General features: G+C 43.3%; 1 protein-coding gene across 1 annotated transcript in view; it reads right to left on the bottom strand.

Moving 5' to 3' along the window:
* Positions 1-5,960: 5,960 nt before the first annotated feature.
* The window catches only part of PPCDC (phosphopantothenoylcysteine decarboxylase), a 59,591-nt gene continuing 38,846 nt past the window's right edge, over positions 5,961-26,705 (bottom strand). The window contains exons 5-6 of the mRNA XM_069765756.1: positions 6,829-6,997; positions 5,961-6,244 (exon numbers count right to left, since the gene is read on the bottom strand). Coding sequence (XP_069621857.1) covers positions 6,165-6,244; positions 6,829-6,997 — 249 coding nt within the window. The 3' untranslated portion in view covers positions 5,961-6,164. The remainder of the gene's footprint in view (positions 6,245-6,828; positions 6,998-26,705) is intronic.

Here is a 26,705-nt window from a genome sequence, read left to right as displayed (position 1 = left end):
TGTAAGGGCACAGCCAGGAGGGAACAGTATACCAAGGAGGGGGAGTGTGATGAGAGAGTACAGTATAAATACTGGGCCCTAAAGGGCGACACAGTGTGAGAGGACAGTGTGAAAATTGGGGCCGGTATGGAAAGGGGAGGTCCGTGTAAAGAGCATGTACCATAAGAGGGACAGTGTGGGGGTCATATTTTATGCAGACAATATAGTGAGGGGCAATTTTTCATTCAGGAGTATTATAATGACACTTGTATATTTAAGGGCATCATGTGGAGATTTTCTGCAAAAGAGCGGAGAAGATGGAAGTCTGCAGAGACGGTTGTGGATGAGAAAACTCATCATGGGGTCTGGACAAGATGAAAAAAAGGAGAACGGCTCGAGAGATGACGCCATCTATAAGGTACCTGGATGTAAATGTTATTTGTGATACTGACTAACTCTCATGTTTTTATTTATGTTAGGAGCATTAAAGGGGATGTCCAGGTTTGTAATGAGTCTGCAGTCATTCTTTGTGACTGCAGACTTCTGACTTCTCACAGTGCGCACTGCACACTGTCAGGATTCTCTCATGCTGGCGATTTACACACATGCGGTCACGTGCCGACTAGACATGTGTGGCCTCACTCAATGAAAATGAACTCAGCGAGGCCGGGCACGTCTAGTCGGAATTTGGTCAGAGGTATACAAATCACATGCTTGTGCTGACATGACTGTCCACCAGCCAGGGAGAACCTTAAAAGTGTGCAGTGCATTAGTTGTGAGAATTCAGAAGCTGCGATGTCAGGATTCAGCTCTGCAGGTTCCAGTAGTCGTCACATGGACACTTCACTCATATGCGATTTTCATACGTATGGTCCTGTGACAACGACCTTCTCTTCCCGCTTCTCTCAGTGTTTCACTGAACATTGAGAGCATTAGGGAGAGGAGCTCGTGGGTACATGACTGAGTGTGCAAATCGCATATGTTCTGGGGGAGAGGGCGTCAAACTGAATTCTTGCCCTTGGAGCCGAAACCCTAGATACACCTCTGGGATTAGGGGTGTGTTGAGGTTAGGTTTGTGGTTAGGATTATGGTTGGAATTAGGGTTAGGGGTGTGTTCGGGTTAGAGTTGTGGTTAGGGTTGGGATTAGGGTTGTGTTGGGGTTAAGGTTGGAGTTAGAATTAGGTGGTTTCCACTGTTTAGGTACATCAGGAGGACTTCAGAAGTGACATGGCGCCAGGATTGATTCCAGACAATTTTGCTCCCTCCCTTCTGAGCCCTGCCATGCACCCAAACAGTGGCTTTTCCCCATATTTGGGGTATGGACGTACTCAGGAGAAATTGCACAACTAATTTTGTGATCCATTTTCTCCTGATGCCCTTGTGGAAAAAAAAGAAAAATTGGTTCCAAAGTAAATTTTTTGTGAAAAAAGTGAAATGTTCATTTTTTTCCTTCCACATTGCTTTAGTTCTCATGAATAAACTTCTTGAATGTGGTTTTGCGCACTTTGAGGGGTGCAATTTTTAGAAATGTGAGGTGGTCCCTAAAAAAATGGTTTTGTAAATTTTGTTGGAAAATGAGAAATCACTGGTCAACTTTTAACCCTTATAACGTCCTAACAAAAAAAATCATGCTTCCAAAATTGTGCTAATGTACAGTTGAGATGTGGGAAATGTTATTTTGTGTGACACCACTCTGATGTAAGGATACAAAAATGAAAAGTTTGAAAATTGCAAAATGTTTGCCAAATTTTCCTTTTTTTTTTCATAAATAAATGCAAGTTATATGGAAGAAATTTGACCACTAACATGAAGTACAATATGTCAGGGAAAAACAAGCTATAACCTCATAAACTGATAGTGGTCAGAATTGTAAAAATTGGCCTGGTCATTAAGTACCAAATTGTATCTGTCACTAAGGGGTTAAGAAACCTCATAGTTCAATGCCCTCAGATACAGGGAGAGGAACTTTTCCATGCAATGTGAAGAGCTTCAAAACCTGAACTCATGTAGACCAAAGACAGGATACTGATTCCTAACACACAGCAGGGCTATAATATTCCTGGGACATTCACATGTTCTTCTTCCAATGCGGAGTACTTAATTCTGTATGCTATATATCTTATTGGGGGCCTCTATGTGGGAGAAACAGGACAGAAACTGAGAGAAAGGATGAGGTCTCTTGGCCACATGATTACAGATTTTTAAAAAACATTTACCGGTGGCCAAACATTTCTGTGGTCCAAATATGAAAGTTGTCATATTAAAAGGCAAAGATATGCAGGGTTTGGGAACACAAATTTATTAAAGTCTTTGATTCCATCCACACGGGACTACATCTGTCAGAAGGATTTATGACTCACTACAGAATCTGAGGAATCTGCTCCAAAGTTGAGGGCACCAGGCCTCTGATCTTACTTGGATACTGGGACTATAAAACTTTCACACCACTAATCTAAGCCAATTAAGGATTCAGACTCTGAGCTCAGTTTGTTTGTTTATTTAAATGTTAATTTATTATACCATGCCCCTCTTTTTTTCTTCTTGTTTATGTTGGTACATATATTTGTGTTTCTTCAGAAACTTTGTTATACTATGCCTGAGGAAGAGACCTAAGAAGTCCTGAAAGCTTGCTTCGTAACATAGTTAATTTTATTTTTGTTAGTCATTAAAAGTTATCATTATTATTATTTATTTATATAGCACCATTAATTCCATGGTGCTGTACATGAGAAAGGGGATACATACCGGGTTATAGATATCGTTTACAGTAAACAGGTTTACAGTGACGGACTGGTACAGAGGGGAGAGGACCCTGTCCTTGCGGACTTACATTCTACGGGAATAATTAAAAGTGCTTGTTCTTTTGTCTGCTCAGATCTGCAGTAATCAGCGGGCAGCACAGCGCCGGGGTTTTAGATCAAGGCGAAAGTCCACCATACACATAAGCTGGCTGTCGGGCAAGCAATGCTTCAGCCGATAATTCAACCCTACAGCCATCTCTGTAATCTCTACCATGCACAGGAACGTTAACATTTCCCAGTGTTCCTGTGCTCTTTATAAGAAGGCTGCCGACAGACATCTCTGCCAGTGGCTGATCTATGGGAGAGCAATGCGATCAGCATTCCGAAATCGGACATCTCCCCCATAACAATCAGATGGCCAGGGTTCCCATACACATTAGACTGCTGGCCAAACCCATCGCTATTTTTTCTAGGGCAAGATGTAGTTTTCATTGGTACTATTGTAAGGTATTTGACACAAAAATTTCCTTTATTCCTTATATCCAATCACTCTCTCGCTTATGTCATCTTCACCTTAAAAACATCACCAGAATCTAACCTTTTCTAACTTTAAAGCTGCAAAAACTCTTACTGTCACTCTTATTTATCCTCATCTAAAATAATAAAAATTTCTCTCTCTCACCCACAAAACTCTCCACAGTTGTTCACCACCCTAAATCTTCTCCGTCGTCTCTGTCTATCACCCCACCTGTGTCCTCTGTTCTGCAACTGCATCATATGCAAATTAGAGGGTGCACTCCAGCTGTATATCAGTGTAAGACAAGGGTGCAGAGCCTAGTCCAATAGCTACTATGACCAAGAAAAAGACAGAAAGAATGGACTAAAATAGGCTCGCACAACCCCAAAATATAGAAAGATAATAATGAACACGTTTATTAAACACCACAACATGAATGTAAAAACACTTAAAATCACAACAAATGTGTACAAAACACCCCCATAACAATAGAATGTCGATAGAAGATATATATATATATATATATATATATATATATATAATATACACTCATAACCGGGCATATAATATTATACAGTACAGCGAGCTAATGCTCATGAGGGTCACCACCAGAGACCAATAAAATGCATACATATAATTATGTTAGGTCCCTGCATTCCCTGCTGGTGAATGAATGACCCCAACTAGACCTGCATAAATAGTCCACAGGTCCAGAGAATACCCGCTGTACGTGTGGAAAGAAGACCTAAATAAAGGAACAAAACTCCCATAAGAGAAAAGCAAACGGCATCACGCTGGAAATACTCAGCTGCGTCTGAGGTAATAAGGCTGGGAGTAAAAAGCTGCTAAGCTGTGAATGGCTCGCATATCTCACGTAGCCGGCAAGTGTCAAAAAAGGAGGGGGTGTGAGAACAGGACCCCACGCGTATCGCCGCCGCAGCGGCTTCGTCAGGGGAAGTGGGTCGTATGATGGATAACTTACGTGTATATAGGGTCCACAATCAATCGGAATGGACACCGGTGTGTCGCTAAGGCGCAGGAGGAATAGACCGGAAATGAACCGCCGGCCGCGGAAGGAGGGAGACAGAGCGGAATGAAAGAATCTCCATGGAGAAAGGCGCATGCGCAGACGCGGCTCCAATAATGAGCCGCACTGCGCAAGCGCCGGACAAAGGCCCATAGATGTAGAAGGGAAAGGGAACAGCAATAAGCGCCTGAGATGAGCGGCGCGCATAATAGGACAAAATGCGGCCAAGCGCAAATGTGGATCAAATAAACAAAGCATAGCCAGAAAAAACCTGTATAGGAAATAAATATATAATTAATGCATATATCACCAACAGTGTAGAAATATATGTAAGAGGTCTCACATATGCTGTTCTGCAACTGATCTACTGATCTAAAACTAACATCCTCCATAATTCGAACCTCCAACTCCAAATTTGGTCTCCAAGACTTCTCTCATGCTGCGCAAGTTTTCTGGAATGCACTACCCCAGACGACTCGATTAATACCTAGCCTCCACATTTTTAACCGTGCTTTAAAACACATCTCTTTAGACAAGCTTATCACATTACTTCGCTAATCTAACTGTTCTTTTTTCCCTCTTTTTACATTTTCCTCAGAATCTAGTCTCTCCTACTCATCTGTCTCCTCATCCTCCATGCACCCAACAGCACTTGCTGACTGTACTTAGATACTGGCTGATGACTTCATGCAGCTTTATTTGAAACCCCCTATTTATTATAATTATGATTGGACCACACATAACAAGCGCGTTCTACCTACTGCGTCCCCCTTTATCATTACAGATTGTAAGGTTGCGAGCAGGACCCTCACTCCTCCTGTCACTGGTGAACTATGTGCTCCTCTTTTATGTCTTTATTGTTTGTACATGTCCACCTTAATTGGAAAGTGCTGTGGAATATGTTGGCGCTATATAAATAAAATTATTATTAGGGTATTTACTACTTTTTGATGATTTTTTGCTACACTTATTGGGAGGTGAGATGAAGAAAAAAAAAAATCTGGATTTTATGTACAAATACACCTTTTTTTATTTTATACACAGTGCTAGGTAAGTGAAATGTAATCTATATTCGGTGGATCAATACAATTATTATTATATCAAACTTATGGTTTTTTTTATATTTTACTTCTTGTTTTTCTTTTTAAAACACAGAAAAAAAAATCACTTTGCTATATTCTTAGACCCATGGCTAATTTATTTTTCTGTAGCCAGAGTTGCTTTAGGGCCATTTTTGGCTATATGCAACATATTGATCACCTTTTATTTCATCTTTCTTTTCCATGCATTAATAAAAATAATAAGTTTAAGGGAAAAAAAGCAAGATGGAAGGAAGTGGGGCGGGATGGGGAGTGATGATCGTGGTTCTTCAAATTCATGATGAGCGGCGGTGTTCGCTACGCCATAAATCTTACTCCAGCAGGGACTAGGGTTAACTTTGATCCGGACCTTTTAACTCCTGAGTAGATGATATGCTCAGTAGCGATACCTGAGTGCTTTTACAGGACACATCTTCATTTTGAGCCTTCAGGAAGCAACACAATTTAGATTTTTGAATATCTGCATTATAAAAGCGATAACTGGTTTGTGGGCCAAGTTATTTTAAAGGCATATTTAAAATATATGACTTGATTTTAATATTTGTTTACTCGGTTGGTGTGAGCTCCCTCACAATGAACAATGAACAATAACTACTTCAGACTTCATTATTTATTCATTAAATCTCTAGAATACAGTTCTAGCCTCGAGGTTGGCTCCGAGCCTCCAAGCAATACTCACCCCGTGTTTACTTGAGTATTATATTATTACTATCATTTCACTTATGCATAAACTATTACTAACATTAACTCCTTCCTATTGTTAGAAAGATGTGATACAACATAAGCTAGGTTTGTGACATCACTGATGAGGCTGGTCCTTGGACAGAACTTCCACCACCTTCTCAAGGATAGAGCCGACCTCTGCCATTGCACCGAGTCCTGTAGGGACGAAAAAGAGCAAGTATAAAAGCAGAAGAAATGAAGGACATAATGAAGCTTTTTTACCCGTGACTACAAATAACTGACAAGTTTCTAATTCTGAAGGCCAAAAATGCATGGTTTGACAGCCTGTAAATATGAACATACAAGTGATCAATGGAAGTGTAAAGCTGCGTTCACACAATGAGTATTTGGTGAGGTTTTGATTTTGCAGATTTTCTTCAGCATTTCTTCTCCAATTAGGTTACTTGCATTTTTTTCATTGCGTTGTTTTACTTTAATTTTTGCCGCACACTGAAATCTGATGTGCGCTTTTTATACTTGTGGATTTTCCGCATCTAGTACAAGTCTATGGGGGAAATCGAAATATAAAACTCAGTGTACCTGCAAGAGAAATTGACATGCTGCAGATTTGGAAAACTGGAACTGCTGGAAATATCCAGATCTGTCCACTAAGGCCACAAGACACATCACGTCATACTGAAGTATCCCTGGTATAAACCCCAAAGTACCACTGCAAGGTTGTGATCAGCTGACCACCCAGGAACATATGGAAGCAGTGGTAGATGTGCTCTATAGCTGACCTTTGTCCCCACACATCAGGGTTTTTTCAATGCATGCAATCTCAATGTAGCCAAAATTGCGAAGACGTTCAATCTGTTCTGTAGTGATGGGATGATCCCACATGGCTGTGTTCATAGCTGGACAGAAGAGCAATGGCTTCTTTAAGTCCCATGCACGAACTATGCAGGTCTGCAAAATAAAAGACACACATGAGTCAGAACATAAATTAGACCGAGAAGACCTCAGCAATGAATCCCAGAGCAGAAACCCCCCCATCCATGATATCTTAGGAGAAACTTCACCTTAACACACAGAAGGTGCAGGGAAATTGATATTCAGTATTTTACATTTTATTATTTTGGACAATTAACTATTCAGCCATCCAGGAATCAATCCCGGAAGATATGGTGGGATGTCCCAACTAAAAGCATCACATAATATAGTCAAATAAATAGTCATCAGAAGGCAAAACCCAAGGGGGGCACCCAGGATCAGTGTGTATCACATGGTTTAGTCGGAAGAACAGGAGACTTCCTGTTTTTAATTTTTACACCCCTTCTTTAAAAAGCCATAAAGTCTTTATTTTTCCACTAAACACTGGCACAAATTCCATTTAAACCCCAATGTCAGAGAATGACAGCAATGTTTAGATGTTTAACATGAATGATAGAAGCTTAGCTCCGGCCACTGCTGTTATGACTCAGAAGCTGGCTGTTAAAGTAAACTAGTCAGCAAGATTTCGCTAAGCAAACATGCATTGTCAGGATAGCATTATTACACTGATTAAAATGATACCTCGGGTGAAGAAATCTGTCTTGTGGTTCTTGTGTAATCAGTGTTAGAAGTTTTCAGTTAATTATATGCTCATGCTACGAGGCAGGACTGTAGGCAGAGTCTTATCTTCCTGCCCTAGGCCAGAGAAACCAAGGAAATACCTGCCCACAGGCTGCCCCAATGCAGAAACATGTTCTTCATCCTTGACAGACTGTTTGTGCTTTGGGACCGCCTGTGAGCAGGTCTTTCCTTGGTTTCACTGGCTTAGAGCAGGAACATAAGACTGCATACAGGCCCACCATGGAACACGGGCAAACTATTAACTGAAAATGTCTATCACTGATTATACAAGAACCACAAGACAGAATTCTTCACAGAAGTTATCTGCATAACAGCGCCAACCTGACAATGCCTGTAGTTTACTAAGCAAAATCCTGCTGACAGGTTCACTTTAAGACTGCTCAGCTCCTGAGACTTCTCCCATTGCGGTCACCCCCGCAATCATGTACATGTAAGTGATTTGGAGGAGAGAAGGTTTTTCCACCAACATAGAAGAGGATTCTTTACTGTTAGGGCAGTGAGAATCTGGAATTGCTTGCCTGAGGAGGTGGTGATGGCGAACTCAGTCGAGGGGTTCAAGAGAGGCCTGGATGTCTTCCTGGAGCAGAACAATATTGTATCATACAATTATTAGGTTCTGTAAAAGGACGTAGATCTGGGGATTTATTATGACGGAATATAGGCTGAACTGGATGGACAAATGTCTTTTTTCGGCCTTACTAACTATGTTACTATGTTACTATGTTACTATGATTTTGAATTAAGGGGTTGTCCACTACAACGGTATTGATGAGTTATCCGTGAGATAAGTCATCAATATTAGATCAGTCATCGATAGGAGCTGGTTGGCAGTATCCATACAGTATATACATCCGGAGCTGGTAACAGCTGATCGGTGGGTGATGGGTCATCAATATCATTGCACGGTGGCGCAGTGGTTAGCACAGCAGCCTTGCAGCGCTGGAGTCCTGGGTTCAAACCCCACCAAGGAAAACATCTGCAAAGAGTTTGTATGTTCTCTCCGTGTTTGCGTGGGTTTCCTCCGGGTACTCCGCTTTCCTCCCACATTCCAAAGACATACTGATAGGGAATCTAGATTGTGAGCCCCATCGGGGACAGCGATGATAATGTGCGCAACCTGTAAAGCGCTGCGAAAAATGTTAGCGCTATATAAAAAATAAAGATTATTATTGTAGTGGAAACCCACTTTAATGATAACCATTTTTATCTTGTTTTTGTGAGTATATAAAAGTTTTCACTGTTTTCTATGTTACAGGTGTCTGCACTATATCTCCTCTATTTCCCAATATAATGCGGATTACCTGCAAACTCTAATACCATCAGAATGGTGGACGTTCTGATAGGGAAATTTAGATTGTGAGCTACAATGAGGACAGTGATAATGTCTGTAAAGCGCTGAGGAATATGATGGCGCTATATAAGAAAGCATAATAAATAAAGTGACAAATAGCTTATCTTCTGCTCTACTTTTTTTGTAGATAAAGGGTGATGAGAGGCTTTGAAGTCAAGGGACTGAACTCTCCATGTTCCCCATGTGGCCCCCTCTGTGAGTAATAAAGGGTTACTTTCCTTCTCAGAGAGAGAAGAATCTGGGAATATACATTAATGACAGCCTTTGATGCACTGAGAACAGGAACAAATGTGTCACATGGACTTAGATCAATTAATGAAAGTGACCTCATGGAGGCATCAAAACTATAGAGGCCAATAAAACTTTCACACTTCTTATCTATGAAATGCTCCAATATTCATTGCTCCAGAGGTTTACCACTCTCCTTGTACTGACAGAAGGGTTTTATGATACTTGTCTTATTTACTGCACTATTCCTATGTCTGTGTGTATCAGTGTCACTCCAAACCATACAAGATACAGAGACGTAAGGCTACATTCACATTAGCGTTGTGTGTGGCAGCGTCGGCGACGCAATGCACAACGCATGCAAAAACGCATGCACAACGCAGCTTTTTGTGACGCATGCGTTCATTTTTGCATGATTTTTGCCGCAGAAAAAACTGCATCATGCAGCGTCCTCTGCGCCCGGACAGTTGCTCCAAAATGACGCATGCGTCACAAAACGCAAGACAACGCATGTCCATGTGCCCCCCATGTTAAATATAGTGGCGCATGACGCATTCGTCGCCGCGGCTGCGCCCGACACTGCGCCGCACAACGCTAATGTGAACGTAGCCTAAAGTAGTCTTATAAGCTGCGTTGTCATCTTTTCAGTTAAGACATTAAGATTTTACTTCGATTAAATAAGTAATTACATTTGGTTGGTTTATATTACATGCGTGCACGCCCCCTGGTGGTATGTTACTGTTACTGAACGTGATACTGCAATAGGTTCTCTTAACTACGGTAAATTAATAAGAGAGATTTGATTAAAAATTTACATCAAAGTCTCTCCAAACTCCAGCTCCATTATTCTTAGGGAAAGTTCACACTTGCGTATTTTTTGTCCAAGTGGAGACAGTGAAAAAATGTACACAAATGGGGCCAATGGTATTCAGTGGAGCAGTGTTAGATGAGTTGTCTTTTTTCCACTGGCCAAATGTGTATATGAAAAAAAAAAATTGCAGCATGCACTACTTTCTTCTCTGTGTCAAGTCAGACTCACCCATTCAAGTCTATGGGTGCGCAGAAAATAACGGTTCCTATAAGGACCATCACTATAGCATCGGTGTTTTACAGATACATTGCAATACTGTAATATAGAAAACCACTAAATGGTCTCTAAATGGTCTCGAAATGTGGAAAAAAAATGTGCACATGGATAATAAGAAAAAACGATCCAAGTTTTCCATTGACGAATGTTAGACAAGCATGAGATCTGACAGCACAGTAGCCCAATAGCGGCCACTGAGTGGCTACAGGGCCCACGTGGCATAAAAATATCACGCGAACCCCGGCGCCAACGTCGTTGGAACAGTGTGTGTGTGTGTGTGTGTGTGTGTGTGTGGGGGGCTTGCAGGAGGGGGGGTTAAGGGCCTAAAAGTATGAAAATTTTTATTTTTCTAAAAAATGTTCAAATTTTAGATATTTTGGTAAATAAGTGCAAATCACATAAACCTAAATTTACTACTATCATAAAATATAATCTTAGAATCAATGAAATATGTGAAGGGTCTAAGGGGCAACGTTTCTGCTTATGTTGAGTGACATACCAGCTCTGGCTTGTCAAGGTAAGGAGGCTTATTCGCCGTTCAATGCTCCTCTCGGAAATACAATATTTTTATCCTAAGTCATATTGCACGACTCGTTAAAGGGTTGATTGTGACTTGTAGGATCACTACTTCCAACAGGTGGCACTATAGAGTTCAAGTCTTCTTTTTCTCTGAAGAGCCAATTTGCATGAAATATGTGAAAGCATTCCAAAGTTATTACTACAAAGTGGTCAACCACAATATGCAAAACGGTCATGCACAGCCGCGTAGTATATAACACAGCCCACGCAGTATATAACACTGCCCACGTAGTATATAACACTGGCCACGTAGTTTATAACACTGGCCACGTAGTATATAACACTGCCCACGTAGTATATAACACTGCCCATGCAGTATATAGCACAGAGACGTAGTGTATTGCACAGCCCGCGCAGTATATAACACTGCCCACGTAATATATAGCACAGCCCACGTAGTATATAACACTGCCCACGCAGTATGTAGCAGCCACGCAGGATATAACACAGCCCAAGTACTATGTAGCAGTGTGGGCGCCATATCCCCGTTAAAAAAAAAAAAAATTAAAAATAGTTATATACTCACCCTCCGGTGGCCCCCGGATCCAGGCGAGGCATTCAGCGATGCTCCGCGCAACGTTCCGGTCCCAAGAATGCATTGTGGTCTCGCGAGATGATGACATAGCGGTCTTGCGAGAGCACTACGTTATCATCTCGCGAGACCGCATTGCATGGCCCGAAGCGTCGCGAGGAGCGGGAAAGGCCCCGGAAGGTGAGTATATCACGATTTTTTATTTTTTTAAATTATTTTTAACATTAGATCTTTTTACTATTGATGCTGCATAGGCAGCATCAATAGTAAAAAGTTCGTCACATAGGGTTAATAGCAGCGTTAACAGACCGTTACACCGTGTTATGCCACGGTGTAACGCAGTCGGTTTAACGGACTGCTACAACACTCTGTGGGTGGCGGGCGCTGACTGGGGGGGGGGGGAGGGGGGGAGTATGGAGTGGGCACTGACGGCAGGGGAGTAGGGAGCGGCCATTTCGCGGCCGGACTATGCCCGTCACTGATTGGTCGCAGCCGCGACCAATCAGCGACTTGGGATTTCTGTGACAGACAGAAAAACAGACAGACAGAAAGACGGAAGTGACCCTTAGACAATTATATAGTAGACTAGACTGAGGCCCGATTCTAACGCATCGGGTATTCTAGAATATGCATGTCCCCGTAGTATATGGACAATGATGATTCCAGAATTCGCGGCAGACTGTGCCCGTCGCTGATTGGTCGAGGCAACCTTTATGACATCATCGTCGCCATGGCAACCATTATGACATCTACGTCGATACTGTGCCCGTCGCTGAATCAGAAACGTGGGATTTCTACGTCCTTTATGACATCATCGTCGCTGTGCCCGTTGCTGATTGGTCGAGGCCGCCAGGCCTCGACCAATCAGAGACGCGGGATTTCTACGTCGATGCTGTGCCGGTCTCCAGGTTTCCAGGACAGACAGACAGACAGAAAGACAGACAGACGGAAAAACCCTTAGACAATTATATATATAGATAAGGAGGTGTATTGCTCTGAGGAGCTGGCCACACACTAAAGACTATGGGACCAATCAACATAGAGCGGAGTCCATTGCTCTAAGGGATACAGATTTTTTCATGCACAGAACATCAGTACATTGTTGTGTTTTTAGAGATTAGCTTGCTCGTCAGTTTAAGGTGCACAAATCTCTCCTGGAAAGTGTTCAGCCTCAGGAATCAAGGTTTCCATTCAGTGACAGCAAACAGTGGAAGAGGTTCAGGCTGGATCTCATGTATACATAAGGCCTAAATTAGCATTTCTGTCCTGCATCTGGTGAGAGCATGTGTGTCTTTGTTCTTCTCTGCAGGGGGCATCCCTAATACACAACCCTGCACACAGGCTGCAGACTAGGCTTCTGGAACATTCTTTAGCAAATGTTTAAGGGGAGGGTGTGACCATTTCTGCCCATTCAGGGGGATAATCCCAGGAGAGGGAGAACAATAAGCCCTATGTTTAGTGAGGGTATAGTGTAGTGACATGGAGGGATGAGAATCTGTTGCGGAGATCCTGGTGCCCATGTATGCATGGCCTATGGCGATTGGAGATCTGTTGCCGGCTGAAGCTGGTTACACGTGCTATGGTCGGGGAATCCGTCGTCTGGAGGAGCATGGACTTTAACTACAGGAGATACAACAGCTGTGAGCCAACATAAAGTTGGGAGACAGTGGGTATCGCCTGGTACAGGGGCAGTGGAACTAAAGGCACCGGGTCGGGATCTTGTGAACTGGGGGGCACTGCATTGTGGCCATCCACCCGGATTTGCTGTAAAACCATGGACGTAAGGAGCAAAAAATAGTTGCATTGTTAACCTGCCTAGGTGATTATTACAACCCACAAACTCAAGTCTTCACTGTCACAACACTCATAAATTTTGTGTCATTGCTTGATTTGCCTTTTGTCGCAGTATGCAGTCCTTTGTATAAAAAGCCTTATACTGCAGTCCGGGCCACACAACAGTAATATTTGAAAATTTGGGCCTGGCCAGGAAGTTGAAAGCTCGCTGGCTGGGTTTACATTGCGATAAAAGCAGCCTGTTCAGAACATACGTTAAAGGGCTGCTGTTAACGCAAGTGCCAATATGTCATCACGCTAGCGCAGATAGAGCTAGCAGATGCTCTATCTGCGCTAGCAGTGACGGACCCGGAAACGCTGCAGCCCGCGTCCCAGGGTCCGTCACTCAATGACGGCACATCGCTAGCGCACGCCCATTGTGGGCGTGCGCTAGCGATGCGTCCGACATAGGACTTAATGGCAGCCTCAAAGGACTGCGTTACACCGCACCGTCTAACAGATGACTCCAACGTAGTCTGAACCCAGCCTTAGGTATGAAGGGGTTAATGCTCACCTAATTTTCTAATCTATTCATATTTCTTAATTATGGTAAATGGGTTCAGAGAACAATTAGGGTATGTATCCACGGTCCGGAAGGTCTGCGCTTTGGACGCAGCAGATACCCTGCTCCGCCCAAAGCGCCACCCCATTGTATGCGCGGCGATTCCGCATGTGCTCATTAAACACATCCAGAATCACCACATCGTATTCATAGACTGGGTTATTTATCTTGCGGAGATATGCTGCGGTCTGGAAAGATGCGCCGTATGCCTGGTTACGTAGGGCCGCCGAATGCAGCCCTGCACGCATAGTGGGGACGAGATTTCATAAAATCCCCTCCACTATGCTGTAACATTTGGGTGCTGCGGATGTACACAGCGTCCAATCTGCAGCGTATACTGAAGGTTTCCTGACCGTGAAAACATACCCTTAGAAAAGTATACAAGAACAAGTAAGGCTATCCTTTAAGAGGGGTCTCAACTTGAGAAAGCTTTAAAAAAAATGATTTAGGACTGTTGAACAGAGACACAAAGTGAAATCACAGAGATAACCTGAGCAATAAATTGCAAAGGAATCTGATATATAGTAGATGGAAGATCAAGGGTGGAGCTGATGACTAAATAATTTGTCATGTGAAGCATTCTCAGATCTGGACTGATGTGAAAAGTATTTAAGCTATTTTTAATCTGAAAATCAATTTAAGTAAAAAAAAAGTTGTAATACAGTATATGAAAAAGCAACTTCAAATCACAAAAACACTGAACAAAAAATTATGGCTGTCTTTAATACCCTCCACATGGAACTAAATATGTCACAAGGATTTATAAAAGTAACTGGCTTGAAAGTGTTTCTGTGCTCTCTGGAATTATGACACATTATCTAATATATAATTGTCGAAGGGTCACTTCCGTCTGTCCTTCTTTTTGTCTGTCTGGCTCGGATATTCATTGGTCGCGGCCTCTGTCTGTCATGGAAATGCAAGTCGCTGATTCGTCTCGCCAGCTGCCTGTCATGGCTGCCGTAACCAATCAGCGACGGCCACAGTCCGATTAGTCCCTCCCTACTCCCCTGCAGTCAGTGCCCGGCGCCCACTCCGTAATCCCCGCAGTCAGCACCCGCTCCGTAATCCCCTCCAGTCACCGCTCACACAGGGTTAATGCCAGCGGTAACGGACCGCGTTATGCCGCGGGTAACTCACTCGGTTACCGCCGCTATTAACCCTGTGTGACCAAGTTTTTACTATTGATGCTGCGTATGCAGCATCAATAGTAAAAATATCTAATGTTACAAATAACAATAAAAAAAACACGTTATTCTCACCCTCCGATGTGCGCCCTCTCCTCGGCAGTGCAAGCGGCAGGTTCCGGTGCCAAAGATGCTATGCGAGAAGGACCTGCCATGACGTCACGGTCATGTGACCGCGACGTCATCACAGGTCCTGCGCTCATACCAACCCTGGGACCGGATGCTGCCGCGTGCACCGCACACAAGCGCCAGGGCCCCTCAGAAGGTGAGTATATGTTTATTTTTTATTTTAAGTCTTTTTTAACCTGTTACATACGTGGCTGGGAAATATACTAAGTGACTTGGCAGTATACTATGTGGCTCTGTGCTGTATACTACGTCGCTGTGCAATATACTACGTCGCTGTGCAATATACTACGTGGCTGGGCAATATACTACGTGACTGGGCAATATACTACGTGGCTGGGCAATATACTATGTAGCTGGGCAATATACTACGTGGTTGGGCAATATACTACGTGGCTGGGCAATATACTACGTCACTGGGCAATATACTACGTAGCTGGGCAATATACTACGTCACTGGGCAATATACTACGTAGCTGGGCAATATACTATGTGGCTGGGCAATATACTACGTGGTTGGGCAATATACTACGTGGCTGGGCAATATACTACGTGGCTGGGCAATATACTACGTGGCTGGGCAATATACTACGTGGCTGGGCAATATACTACGTGGCTGGGCAATATACTACGTGGACATGCATATTCTAGAATACCCGATGCGTTAGAATCGGGCCACCATCTAGTAGTAGATAAATACGGTAGGTAAAATTGCAGGTTTATAGACTATTTTTGTATGGTTGTCCTGAGGAAGGGGTCCGAGGACTCCGAAACACGTCGACAATAAACCTGCAATTTTATCTATTTATCTACTATAACTCCGGTTACTTTTATTGATATTCTATGGAAGCTGCTGCATCTCGTCTCTAGACTCTTTAAGCATTGTGTCTCACACAAACTTACAAGGTGAGCATTTTTTCCTTTCATTCATCTAACTTCTATCCTGGATAAGACCCTTTGGCACTCTTGCATTCCTATACATCACAAGGATTTATGGCTTACTACAAAATCGGAGGAATCTGCTCCAGAGACAGGAGGGAAGCAGGTCTCTGAACTTACATGGATATTGGGACAATAAAAGTGTCACACCCCTTATCTAAGCTGATGAAGGATTCATTCTCTGAGCTCAGTTTGTTTTTTTAAACATCTATTTATTATGCCATGCCTCTGCTGTTTTTCTGTATATATTTGTTGTTCTTCAGATAATTTGTTATACCATGCCCTATGAAGAGACCTAAGAAATCTTGATGGTATGTGCACACGTTCAGGTTTTTTTTGCGTTTTTTCACGATAAAAACGCAATAAAACTGCATTAGAAACTGCAGGCATATGCATCCTATCATTTAGAATGCATTCTGCAATTTTTGTGCACATGATGCGTTTTTTTCCTCAAAAAAAACGCATCGCGGTAAAAAAAGCAGCATGTTCATTAATTTTGCGGGTTTTTTGCGTTTTTCCCGCTATTCTATGCATTTGGAAAAAAAGCAAAAAAAAACCGCATCAAAACGCGCGAAAAAAAACGCATGCGGATTTCTGGCAGAAATTTTCCTGACAAAAACCTGACGTGTGCACATAGCCGACATTGGTAACTGAAAAGATCATAACAAATATCAAGCTTTCAAGACTTAAACCTTTCATGCCAAATACATAAAAAAAAACCTCCATTTTCTACTGCCAAACCATCAGATACAATCGGATATGTCCAACCTCACATACAGAGACAAACACTTGGGTGGCCTCAGAAAGAATCAGAATCAATTTTGGAATCAGAGCTACCATCCAAAAACAAGAGAAAATCAGACTGCGAGAGCCACCAGAAATTAAGGAATTATCTCCTACAATACAATACAGTAGCCTCCACATCTGGAGGTGTTAAGGGTGGCTGCACGGAAACTACGTCCTATATTACAAAAAAAAAATGACAGATTAAAATTCATATTTCCAGACCCTCTTTGTTTTTCTAAAACCAGAAAAATATCTTGTAAGCATAATACCCAAGCCCATATTCCCAACACAGGAGTGGCAACACTTCATATGTAACTATAACATACTTATCCCACAGCCAATCAAACTGCGGTCAAAAGAAGTGCCACATGAAATAAGAATTAATGTAAAGTTAGGGCAAAAGGAAAAAGCACACCCCCAGGAAGAAGCACACGCGAAACGCGCGTTGGGGCTATCAGGGTCAGCATGCCACTGGGCAGAGCATGTTCTTGAGAGCAGCATCGACACAGGTAATATGTACAAGGCGGAGGGTGGTTGGTAGTCTAAGGCTATGTGCACACGTTTAGGTTTTTTCACGTTTTTTTCATGGTAAAAACACTATAAAAACTCATTAAAAATGCATACATTATGCATCCTATCATTTAGAATGCATTCTGCATGTTTTGTGCACATAATGCGTTTTTTTCCGCGAAAAAAATGCATTGCGGAAAAAAAAGCAGCATGTTTATTAATTTTGCAGATTTTCTGCGTTTTTCCCGCTATTCTATGCATTTGGGAAAAACCGCACAAAAACGCGTCAAAAACGCATGAAAAAACGCGAAAAAAACGCATGCGGATTTCTGGCAGAAATGTCCGGTTTTTGTCAGGAAAATTTCTGCAAGAAATCCTGACTTGTGCACATACCGTAACAGTTTTGTACTTACAAGTATGTGTATTATTGAGTATGTTTGAGCTCTTAGGTGTATTGGTGTGGGCCGCATGTCAGGCTTATTTGTTTTGCAAGGATTGCATGTAATCATATGCACCTATTTACAATATGCTTTGGTCCAACCTCTAACTCCTTTTGACCTAACTTTAGATTAATTCTGAATTTCAATGGGCGCTGTTGGCTAGGAATTTTATTTCCATTTTGTCTTATACCACCATATGTGCAATATTTGTATCAATTATCCCTTGTGTACTGAGTATTTGTCCAGCTCTGGCTGACTCCATTTTTATGTAGTTTGTTTGAGGCACCTTATTTAGTGTTTGTCTTTATATGTATTTTAATATTTCTAATAATAAAGATTTGTATTGATTTTATTTCATGTGGCTGTGGGATAAGTATGTTATAACCAGAAAAATATGTAAAATCTGTCCATTTATAATAACAGACAAGATAAAGATTCCCAATTTATATCAAGACTACAAGATCTAAGGTACTTTTAGCTACACCACATCTAATGTGATCTTCTTAATATGGGAAGAAAGAAGGTAGTCCATCTTTATGGAAAAACAAATCTTTTATTAGGTGTGCATACAAACTGGTGACAGGTTAAAATCCAAACAGCTACAGATATCCTTAAAGATAGTCATAATTAAGGGTGCTCTCGGCACCAGAAAGGCGTAGATGTTAGCACACCTAATAAATAAACCTGTCCTCTGCCTTTGACACAGTGGACCATCCCTGTTGCTGCTGACCCTCTCACCCCTTGCCATCACAGACTTGGCCCTATCCTGGATCTCGTCATATCTAACTGACCGGACATTCAGCGTCTCCCACTCACACACCACCTCCTCACCTCGCCCCCAATCTGTCGGAGTCCCACAAGGTTCAGTCCTTGGGCCCCTGCTCTTCTCCATTTACACTTTTGGCCTGGGACGGCTCACAGAATCTCACGGTTTTCAGCATCATCTCTATGCTGACAACACACAGATCTACATCTCTGGACCAGATATCACCACCCTACTAACCAGAATCGCTCAATGTCTATTCGCTATTTCATCCTTCTTCTCCGCTAGATTTCTAAAACTTAACATGGACCAAACAGAATTCATCGTCTTTCCCCCATCTCACGCGACCCCCCCCCCCCCCAGTCCCACAAGCTCGCTGTCTCAGGATAATCCTTGGCACTGATCTCTCCTTCAAACCGCATATCCAAGCCCTTTTCACTTCCTGCCGCCTTCAACTCAAAAATATATTTCACGGATCCGTACATTCCTAAACCAAGAATCTGCAAAAACCCTAGTCCATGCCCTCATCATCTCCCGCCTCGACTACTGTAACCTCCTGTTCTGTGGCCTCCCCTCGAACACTCTCGCACCCCTCCAATCTATTCTAAAGTCAGCTGCCCGACTAATCCACCTGTCCCACCGCTATTCCCCGGCCTCTGCCCTCTGTGAATCCCTTCACTGGCTCCCAATTACCCAGAGACTCCAGTACAAAAGCCTAACCATGGCATACAAAGCCATCCACAACCTGTCTCCTCCATACATTTGTGACCTCGTCTCCCGGTACTTTCCTGAACGCAACCTCCGATCCTCACAAGATCTCCTTCTCTACTCTCCTCTTATCTCCTCTTCCCACAATCGCATACAAGATTTCTCTCGCGCATCACCCTTACTCTGGAACTCTCTACCACAACACATCAGACTGTCACCTACCATCGAAACCTTCAAAAAGAACCTGAAGACCTACCTCTTCCGGCAAGCCTACAACCTGCAGTAACCACCGATCGACCAAACCACTGCATGACCAGCTCTATCCTCACCTACTGCATCCTCACCCATCCCTTGTAGATTGTGAGCCCTCGCAGGAGGGTCCTCTCTCCTCCTGTACCAGTTGTGACTTTTATTGTTAAAGATTATTATACTTGTTTTTATTATGTATACCCCTCCTCACATGTAAAGTGCCATGGAATAAATGGCGCTATAATAATATATAATAATACCGTAATAATGAAGATTTGCTTTTCCATGAAGGTTGACTACCTCCTTTCTTCCTCTGATTGTGAGGCACAGGCGGATATGTTGGATTGCAAAACTTAGGCCAGGTTCAAATTGCGTTAAAGCAGCTCGTTCAAAGCATAGCGTTGATGGGCTGCGTTAACGCTATAGCATACACGCCATCGCGTTATGCTATACCACTAGCGCAGATGATTGATCTGTGTTAGCGGTGATGGAGGCTCAGACGCTGCAGCCCACGTCCGAGGCTCCGTCACTGAATGACGGCACATCGCTAGCGTATGCCGATTATGGCATGCGCTGGCAATGTGCCAAATAGGGGTTAATGGCGTTAACGGACTGCGTTACACCGGCGTTATGCCGTGGTATAACGCAGTCCGTCTACCAACCCAGCCTTACTTGCAACAGAGATCTAAATTACTCCTTCACTACTTAACCCCTTCCCGACCCATGACGCCACGTAGGCGTCATGAAAGTCTGTGCCAATCCGACCCATGACGCCTATGTGGCGTCATGGAAAGATCGCGTCCCTGCAGATCGGGTGAAAGGGTTAACTCCCATTTCACCCGATCTGCAGGGACAGGGGGAGTGGTAGTTTAGCCCAGGGGGGGTGGCTTCACCCCCCCCGTGGCTACGATCGCTCTGATTGGCTGTTGAAAGTGAAACTGCCAATCAGAGCGATTTGTAATATGGCTATTATAACGGGTGAAATATTACAATCCAGCCATGGCCGATGCTGCAATATCATCGGCCATGGCTGGAAACACTAATGTGCCCCCACCCCACCGATCGCCCCCCCAGCCCCCCGATCTGTCGGGTACACTGCTCCGGCTCCCCTCCGTCCTGTGCGCCGCTCCCCCCGTGCTCTTGTCCGCTCCCCCCGTGCTCCAATCACCCTCCCCCGTGCTCCAACCACCCCCCTGCACTCCGATCCACCCCCCCTGCAGTCCGATCCACCCCCCGATGCTCCAATGCACCCCCCCGTGCTCCGTTCCACCCCTCCCGCGCTCCGATTCCCCCCCCCCCCATCATACTTACCGATCCTGCCGGGGTCCGTCCGTCTTCTCCCTGGGCGCCGCCATCTTCCAAAATGGCGGGCGCATGCGCAGTGCGCCCGCCGAATCTGCCGGCCGGCAGATTCGTTCCAAAGTGCATTTTGATCACTGAGATATAATCTATCTCAGTGATCAAAATAAAAAAAATAATAAATGCCCCCCCCCCCCCCCCCCTTTGTCACCCCCATAGGTAGGGACAATAAAAAACTAAAGAATTTTTTTTTTTTCTACTAATGTTAGAATAGGGTTAGGGGTAGCGTTAGGGGTAGGGTTAGGGCTAGGGTTAGGGGTAGGGTCAGGGGTAGGGTTAGGGGTAGGGTTAGGGGTAGGGTTAGGGTTAGGGTTTTGGTATGTGCACACGTATTCTGGTCCTCTGCGGATTTTTCCGCTGCGGATTTGATAAATCCGCAGTGCTAAACCGCTGCGGATTTACCGCGTTTTTTCTGCGCATTTCACTGCGGTTTTACAACTGCGATTTTCTATTTGAGCAGTTGTAAAACCGCTGCGGAATCCGCAGAAAGAAGTGACATGCTGCGGAATGTAAACCGCTGCGTTTCCGTGCAGTTTTTCCGCAGCATGTGTACAGCGATTTTTGTTTCCCATAGGTTTACATTGAACTGTAAACTCATGGGAAACTGCTGCGGATCCGCAGCGTTTTCCGCAGTGTGTGCACATACCTTTAGAATTAGGCTATGTTCACACGGTGCGGATTTGGCTGCGGATCCGCAGCGGATTGGCCGCTGCGGATTCGCAGCAGTGTTCCATCAGGTTTACAGTACCATGGAAAACCAAATCCGCTGTGCCCATGGTGCGGAAAATACCACGCGGAAACGCTGCGTTGTATTTTCCGCAGCATGTCAATTCTTTGTGCGGATTCCGCAGCGTTTTACACCTGTTCCTCAATAGGAATCCGCAAGTGAAATCCGCACAAAAAACACTGGAAATCCGCAGGTAAAACGCAGTGCCTTTTACCCGCGGATTTTTCAAAAATGATGCTGAAAAATCTCACACGAATCCGCAACGTGGGCACATAGCCTTAGGGTTAGGGTTGGAATTAGGGTTGTGGTTAGGGTTGTGATTAGGGTTATGGCTACATTTGGGATTAGGGTTAGGGGTGTGGGGGGGTTAGTGTTGGAGGTAGAATTGAGGGGTTTCCACTGTTTAGGCACATCAGGGGTCTCCAAACGCAACATGGCGCCACCATTGATTCCAGCCAATCTCGTATTCAAAAAGTCAAATGGTGCTCCCTCAATTCCGAGCCCCGACGTGTGCCCAAACAGTGGTTTACCCCCACATATGGGGTACCAGCATACTCAGGATAAACTGCGCAACAATTACTGGGGTCCAATTTCTCCTGTTACCCTTGTGAAAATAAAAAAATGCTTGCTAAAACATCATTTTTGAGGAAAGAAAAATGATTTTTTATTTTCACAGCTCTGCGTTGTAAACGTCTGTGAAGCACTTGGGGGTTCAAAGTGCTCACCACATATCTAGATAAGTTCCTTGGGGGGTCTAGTTTCTAAAATAGGGTCACTTGTGGGGGTTTCTACTGTTTAGGCACACCAGGGGCTCTGCAAACGCAACGTGACACCCGCAGACCATTTCATCAAAGTCTGCATTTCAAAAGTCACTACTTCCCTTCTGAGCCCTGACGTGTGCCCAAACAGTGGTTTACCTCCACACATGGGGTATCAGCGTACTCAGGAGAAACTGGACAACAACTTTTGGGGTCCAATTTCTCCTGTAACCCTTGGGAAAATAAAAAATTCTGGGCTAAATAATTATTTTTGAGGAAAGAAAACGTATTTATTATTTTCACGGTTCTGCATTATAAACTTCTATGAAGCACTTTGGGGTTCAAAGTGCTCACCACACATCTAGATAAGTTCCTTTCGGGGTCTAGTTTCCAAAATGGGGTCACATGTGGGGGGTTTCTACTGTTTAGGCACACCAGGGGCTCTGCAAACGCAACGTGACGCCCGCAGACCATTTCATCAAAGTCTGCATTTCAAAAGTCACTACTTCCCTTCCGAGCCCCGGCATGTGCCCAAACAGTGGTTTATCTCCACACATGGGGTATCAGCGTACTCAGGAGAAACTGGACAACAACTTTTGGGGTCCAATTTCTCCTGTAACCCTTGGGAAAATAAAAAATTCTGGGCTAAATAATTATTTTTGAGGAAAGAAAACGTATTTATTATTTTCACGGTTCTGCATTATAAACTTCTATGAAGCACTTGGGGGTTCAAAGTGCTCACCACACATCTAGATAAGTTCCTTTCGGGGTCTAGTTTCCAAAATGGGGTCACTTGTGGGGGGTTTCTACTGTTTAGCCACATCAGGGGCTCTGCAAACGCAACGTGACGCCCGCAGAGCATTCCATCAAAGTCTGCATTTCAAAACGTCACTACTTCAATTCCGAGCCCCGGCATGTGCACAAACAGTAGTTTACCCCCACATATGGGGTATCACCGTACTCAGGAGAAACTGGACAACAACTTTTGGGGTCAAATTTCTCCTGTTACCCTTGGGAAAATAAAAAATTGCAGGCTAAAAGATCATTTTTGAGAAAATATTTTTTTTTTTATTTTTATGGCTCTGCGTTATAAACTTCTGTGAAGCACTTGGGGGTTCAAAGTCCTCACCACACATCTAGATTAGTTCCTTTGGGGGTCTAGTTTCCAAAATGGGGTCATTTCTGGGGGATCTCCAATGTTTAGGCACACAGGGGCTCTCCAAACGTGACATGGTGTCCGCTAATGATTGGAGCTAATTTTCCATTTAAAAAGCCAAATGGCGTGCCTTCCCTTCCGAGCCCTGCCGTGCGCCCAAACAGTGGTTTACCCCCACATATGGGGTATCAGCGTACTCAGGACAAACTGGACAACAACATTTGGGGTCCAATTTCTCCTATTACCCTTGGCAAAATAGGAAATTCCAGGCTAAAAAATCATTTTTGAGGAAAGAAAAATTATTTTTTATTTTCATGGCTCTGCGTTATAAACTTCTGTGAAGCACCTGGGGGTTTAAAGTGCTCAATATGCATCTAGATAAGTTCCTTCGGGGGTCTAGTTTCCAAAATGGGGTCACTTGTGGGGAAGCTCCAATGTTTAGGCACACAGGGGCTCTCCAAACGCGACATGGTGTCCGCTAACAATTGGAGCTAATTTTCCATTCAAAAAGTCAAATGGCGTGCCTTCCCTTCCGAGCCCTGCCGAGTGCCCAAACAGTGGTTTACCCCCACATATGAGGCATCGTCGTACTCGGGAGAAATTGCCCAACAAATTTTATGATCCATTTTATCCTGTTGCCCATGTGAAAATGAAAAAATTGAGGCGAAAATAATTTTTTTGTGAAAAAAAAGTACTTTTTCATTTTTACAGATCAATTTGTGAAGCACCTGAGGGTTTAAAGTGCTCACTAGGCATCTAGATAAGATCATTGGGGGGTCTAGTTTCCAAAATGGGGTCACTTGTGGGGGAGCTCCAATGTTTAGGCACACAGGGTCTCTCCAAACGCGACATGGTATCCACTAATGATGGAGATAATTTTTCATTTAAAAAGTCAAATGGCGCTCCTTCCCTTCCGAGCCTTACCATGTGCCCAAACAGTGGTTTACCCCCACATGTGAGGTATTGGTGTACTCAGGAGAAATTGCCCAACAAATTTTAGGATCCATTTTATCCTGTTGCCCATGTGAAAATTAAAAAATTGAGGCTAAAAGAATTTTTTTGTGAAAAAAAAGTACTTTTTCATTTTTACGGATCAATTTGTGAAGCACCTGGGGGTTCAAAGTGCTCACTATGCATCTAGATAAGTTCCTTGGGGCGTCTAGTTTCCAAAATGGGGTCACTTGTGGGGGAGCTCCAATTTTTTGGCACACGGGGCTCTCCAAACGTGACATGGTGTCCGCTAAAGAGTGGAGCCAATTTTTCATTCAAAAAGTCAAATGGCGCTCCTTCCCTTCCAAGCCCTGCCGTGTGCCCAAACAGTGGTTTACCCCCCACATATGAGGTATCAGCGTACTCAGGGCAAATTGGACAACAACTTTCGTGGTTCAGTTTCTCCTTTTACCATTGGGAAAATAAAAAAATTGTTGCTAAAAGATAATTTTTGTGACTAAAAAGTTAAATGTTCATTTTTTCCTTCCATGTTGCTTCTGCTGCTGTGAAGCACCTGAAGGGTTAATAAAGTTCTTGAATGTGGTTTTGAGTACCTTGAGGGTGCAGTTTTTAGAATGGTGTCACTTTTGGGTATTTTCAGCCATATAGACCCCTCAAACTGACTTCAAATGTGAGGTGGTCCCTAAAAAAAATGGTTTTGTAAATTTCGTTGTAAAAATGAGAAATCGCTGGTCAAATTTTAACCCTTATAACTTCCTAGCAAAAAAAAATTTTGTTTCCAAAATTGTACTGATGTAAAGTATACATGTGGGAAATGTTATTTATTAACTATTTTGTGTCACATAACTCTCTGGTTTAACAGAATAAAAATTCAAAATGTGAAAATTGCGAAATTTTCAAAATTTTCGCCAAATTTCCGTTTTTATCACAAATAAACGCAGAATTTATTGACCTAAATTTACCACTAACATGAAGCCCAATATGTCACGAAAAAACAATCTCAGAACCGCTAGGATCCGTTGAAGCGTGCCTGAGTTATTACCTCATAAACGGACACTGGTCAGAATTGCAAAAAACGGCAAGGTCTTTAAGGTCAAAATAGGCTGGGTCATGAAGGGGTTAATATGCACCAAATTTCCTAATGGAGTCTATGTGTAGGGGAGTAACTTTGAATTCCAAAAACAAAGTTTGGGGGTACAAACGGAGGACAACCATTGACACACTCAGAGCAGGACAAAAATGTGTCACAGGGATTTATTCTACATTGATTACAGAATGTGCTCCTCTGACCTCATGGATCATCATGACCAAGGACCAGAGCTTCTTAGGGAGACAATAAAACTTTCACACTCCTTATCTATGAACTGCACCAATATTTACTGCCACAGATGTCTCCCCTTCCCATACTGATAAGACATGCTACATGAAGCAGAACTATTTACTGCACTATTCTATGTACAGCTGTGAATAAATACCGTATGTGACTCTTCAGGATTGAAGTTTCTTTGTAATACTCCTCATCATCTCTAGATGTGGACTGAAGGTGACTTGTAAAGATTCCCTGAGGCTTTCATGTTTCATTTGGTCTTGTAGGAGATGGTTCCTTGATTTTGGGGGCCCTAGAAATTTGGTTTTCAATTGCTCTTAGCTGGTAGCCCAGATATAACAATGTCTTTCTAAAAGGTATGCACACACAATGTGTTTTTCAGGATTCTAAAGACCGAAGGGGTTAAATGAAGTGACTTGACCATTCTCCAGCGTCTACTATTTGGAAGTCGCTCACTAACACAGTACAAGTTTATTCATATTTTACTCACTTATATAGTGTCATTAATTCCACACAGCGCTTTACAGACATCAAGATAAAAAAAAATGCAGGTGGCAAAAACAAAAATGGAACTACGAAAAAGACAACAAAATAGACTTTTGAGGAATAAAAACATCAGCGATTTCTGAAGCATTTTCCTTGCGAAAAACTAGCCGGGTACGCGTGCATCTAGAAATCAGTGTGTCCGCAGACCCAAAGGCCGCCAAAGTGTCTGTCTCTATCTGCGGGGTTAGAACTTAACTTTATTAAGTCGCTAGCAGAGAGTGAGCGCGGCCTGAGCCTGTGCACACACTGACAATGTAGAAGAAAGATATGTGTACACCACTCCGTCACCGGGTGCACACATAACTGAATTTTCAACAAAAGGGGAAGGGCCATGAAAGATT

The sequence above is a fragment of the Ranitomeya imitator genome, chromosome 4, assembly GCF_032444005.1.
Source record: "Ranitomeya imitator isolate aRanImi1 chromosome 4, aRanImi1.pri, whole genome shotgun sequence".
NCBI lineage: Eukaryota > Metazoa > Chordata > Amphibia > Anura > Dendrobatidae > Ranitomeya > Ranitomeya imitator.
This window is presented reverse-complemented; position numbering and strand designations above follow the sequence as displayed.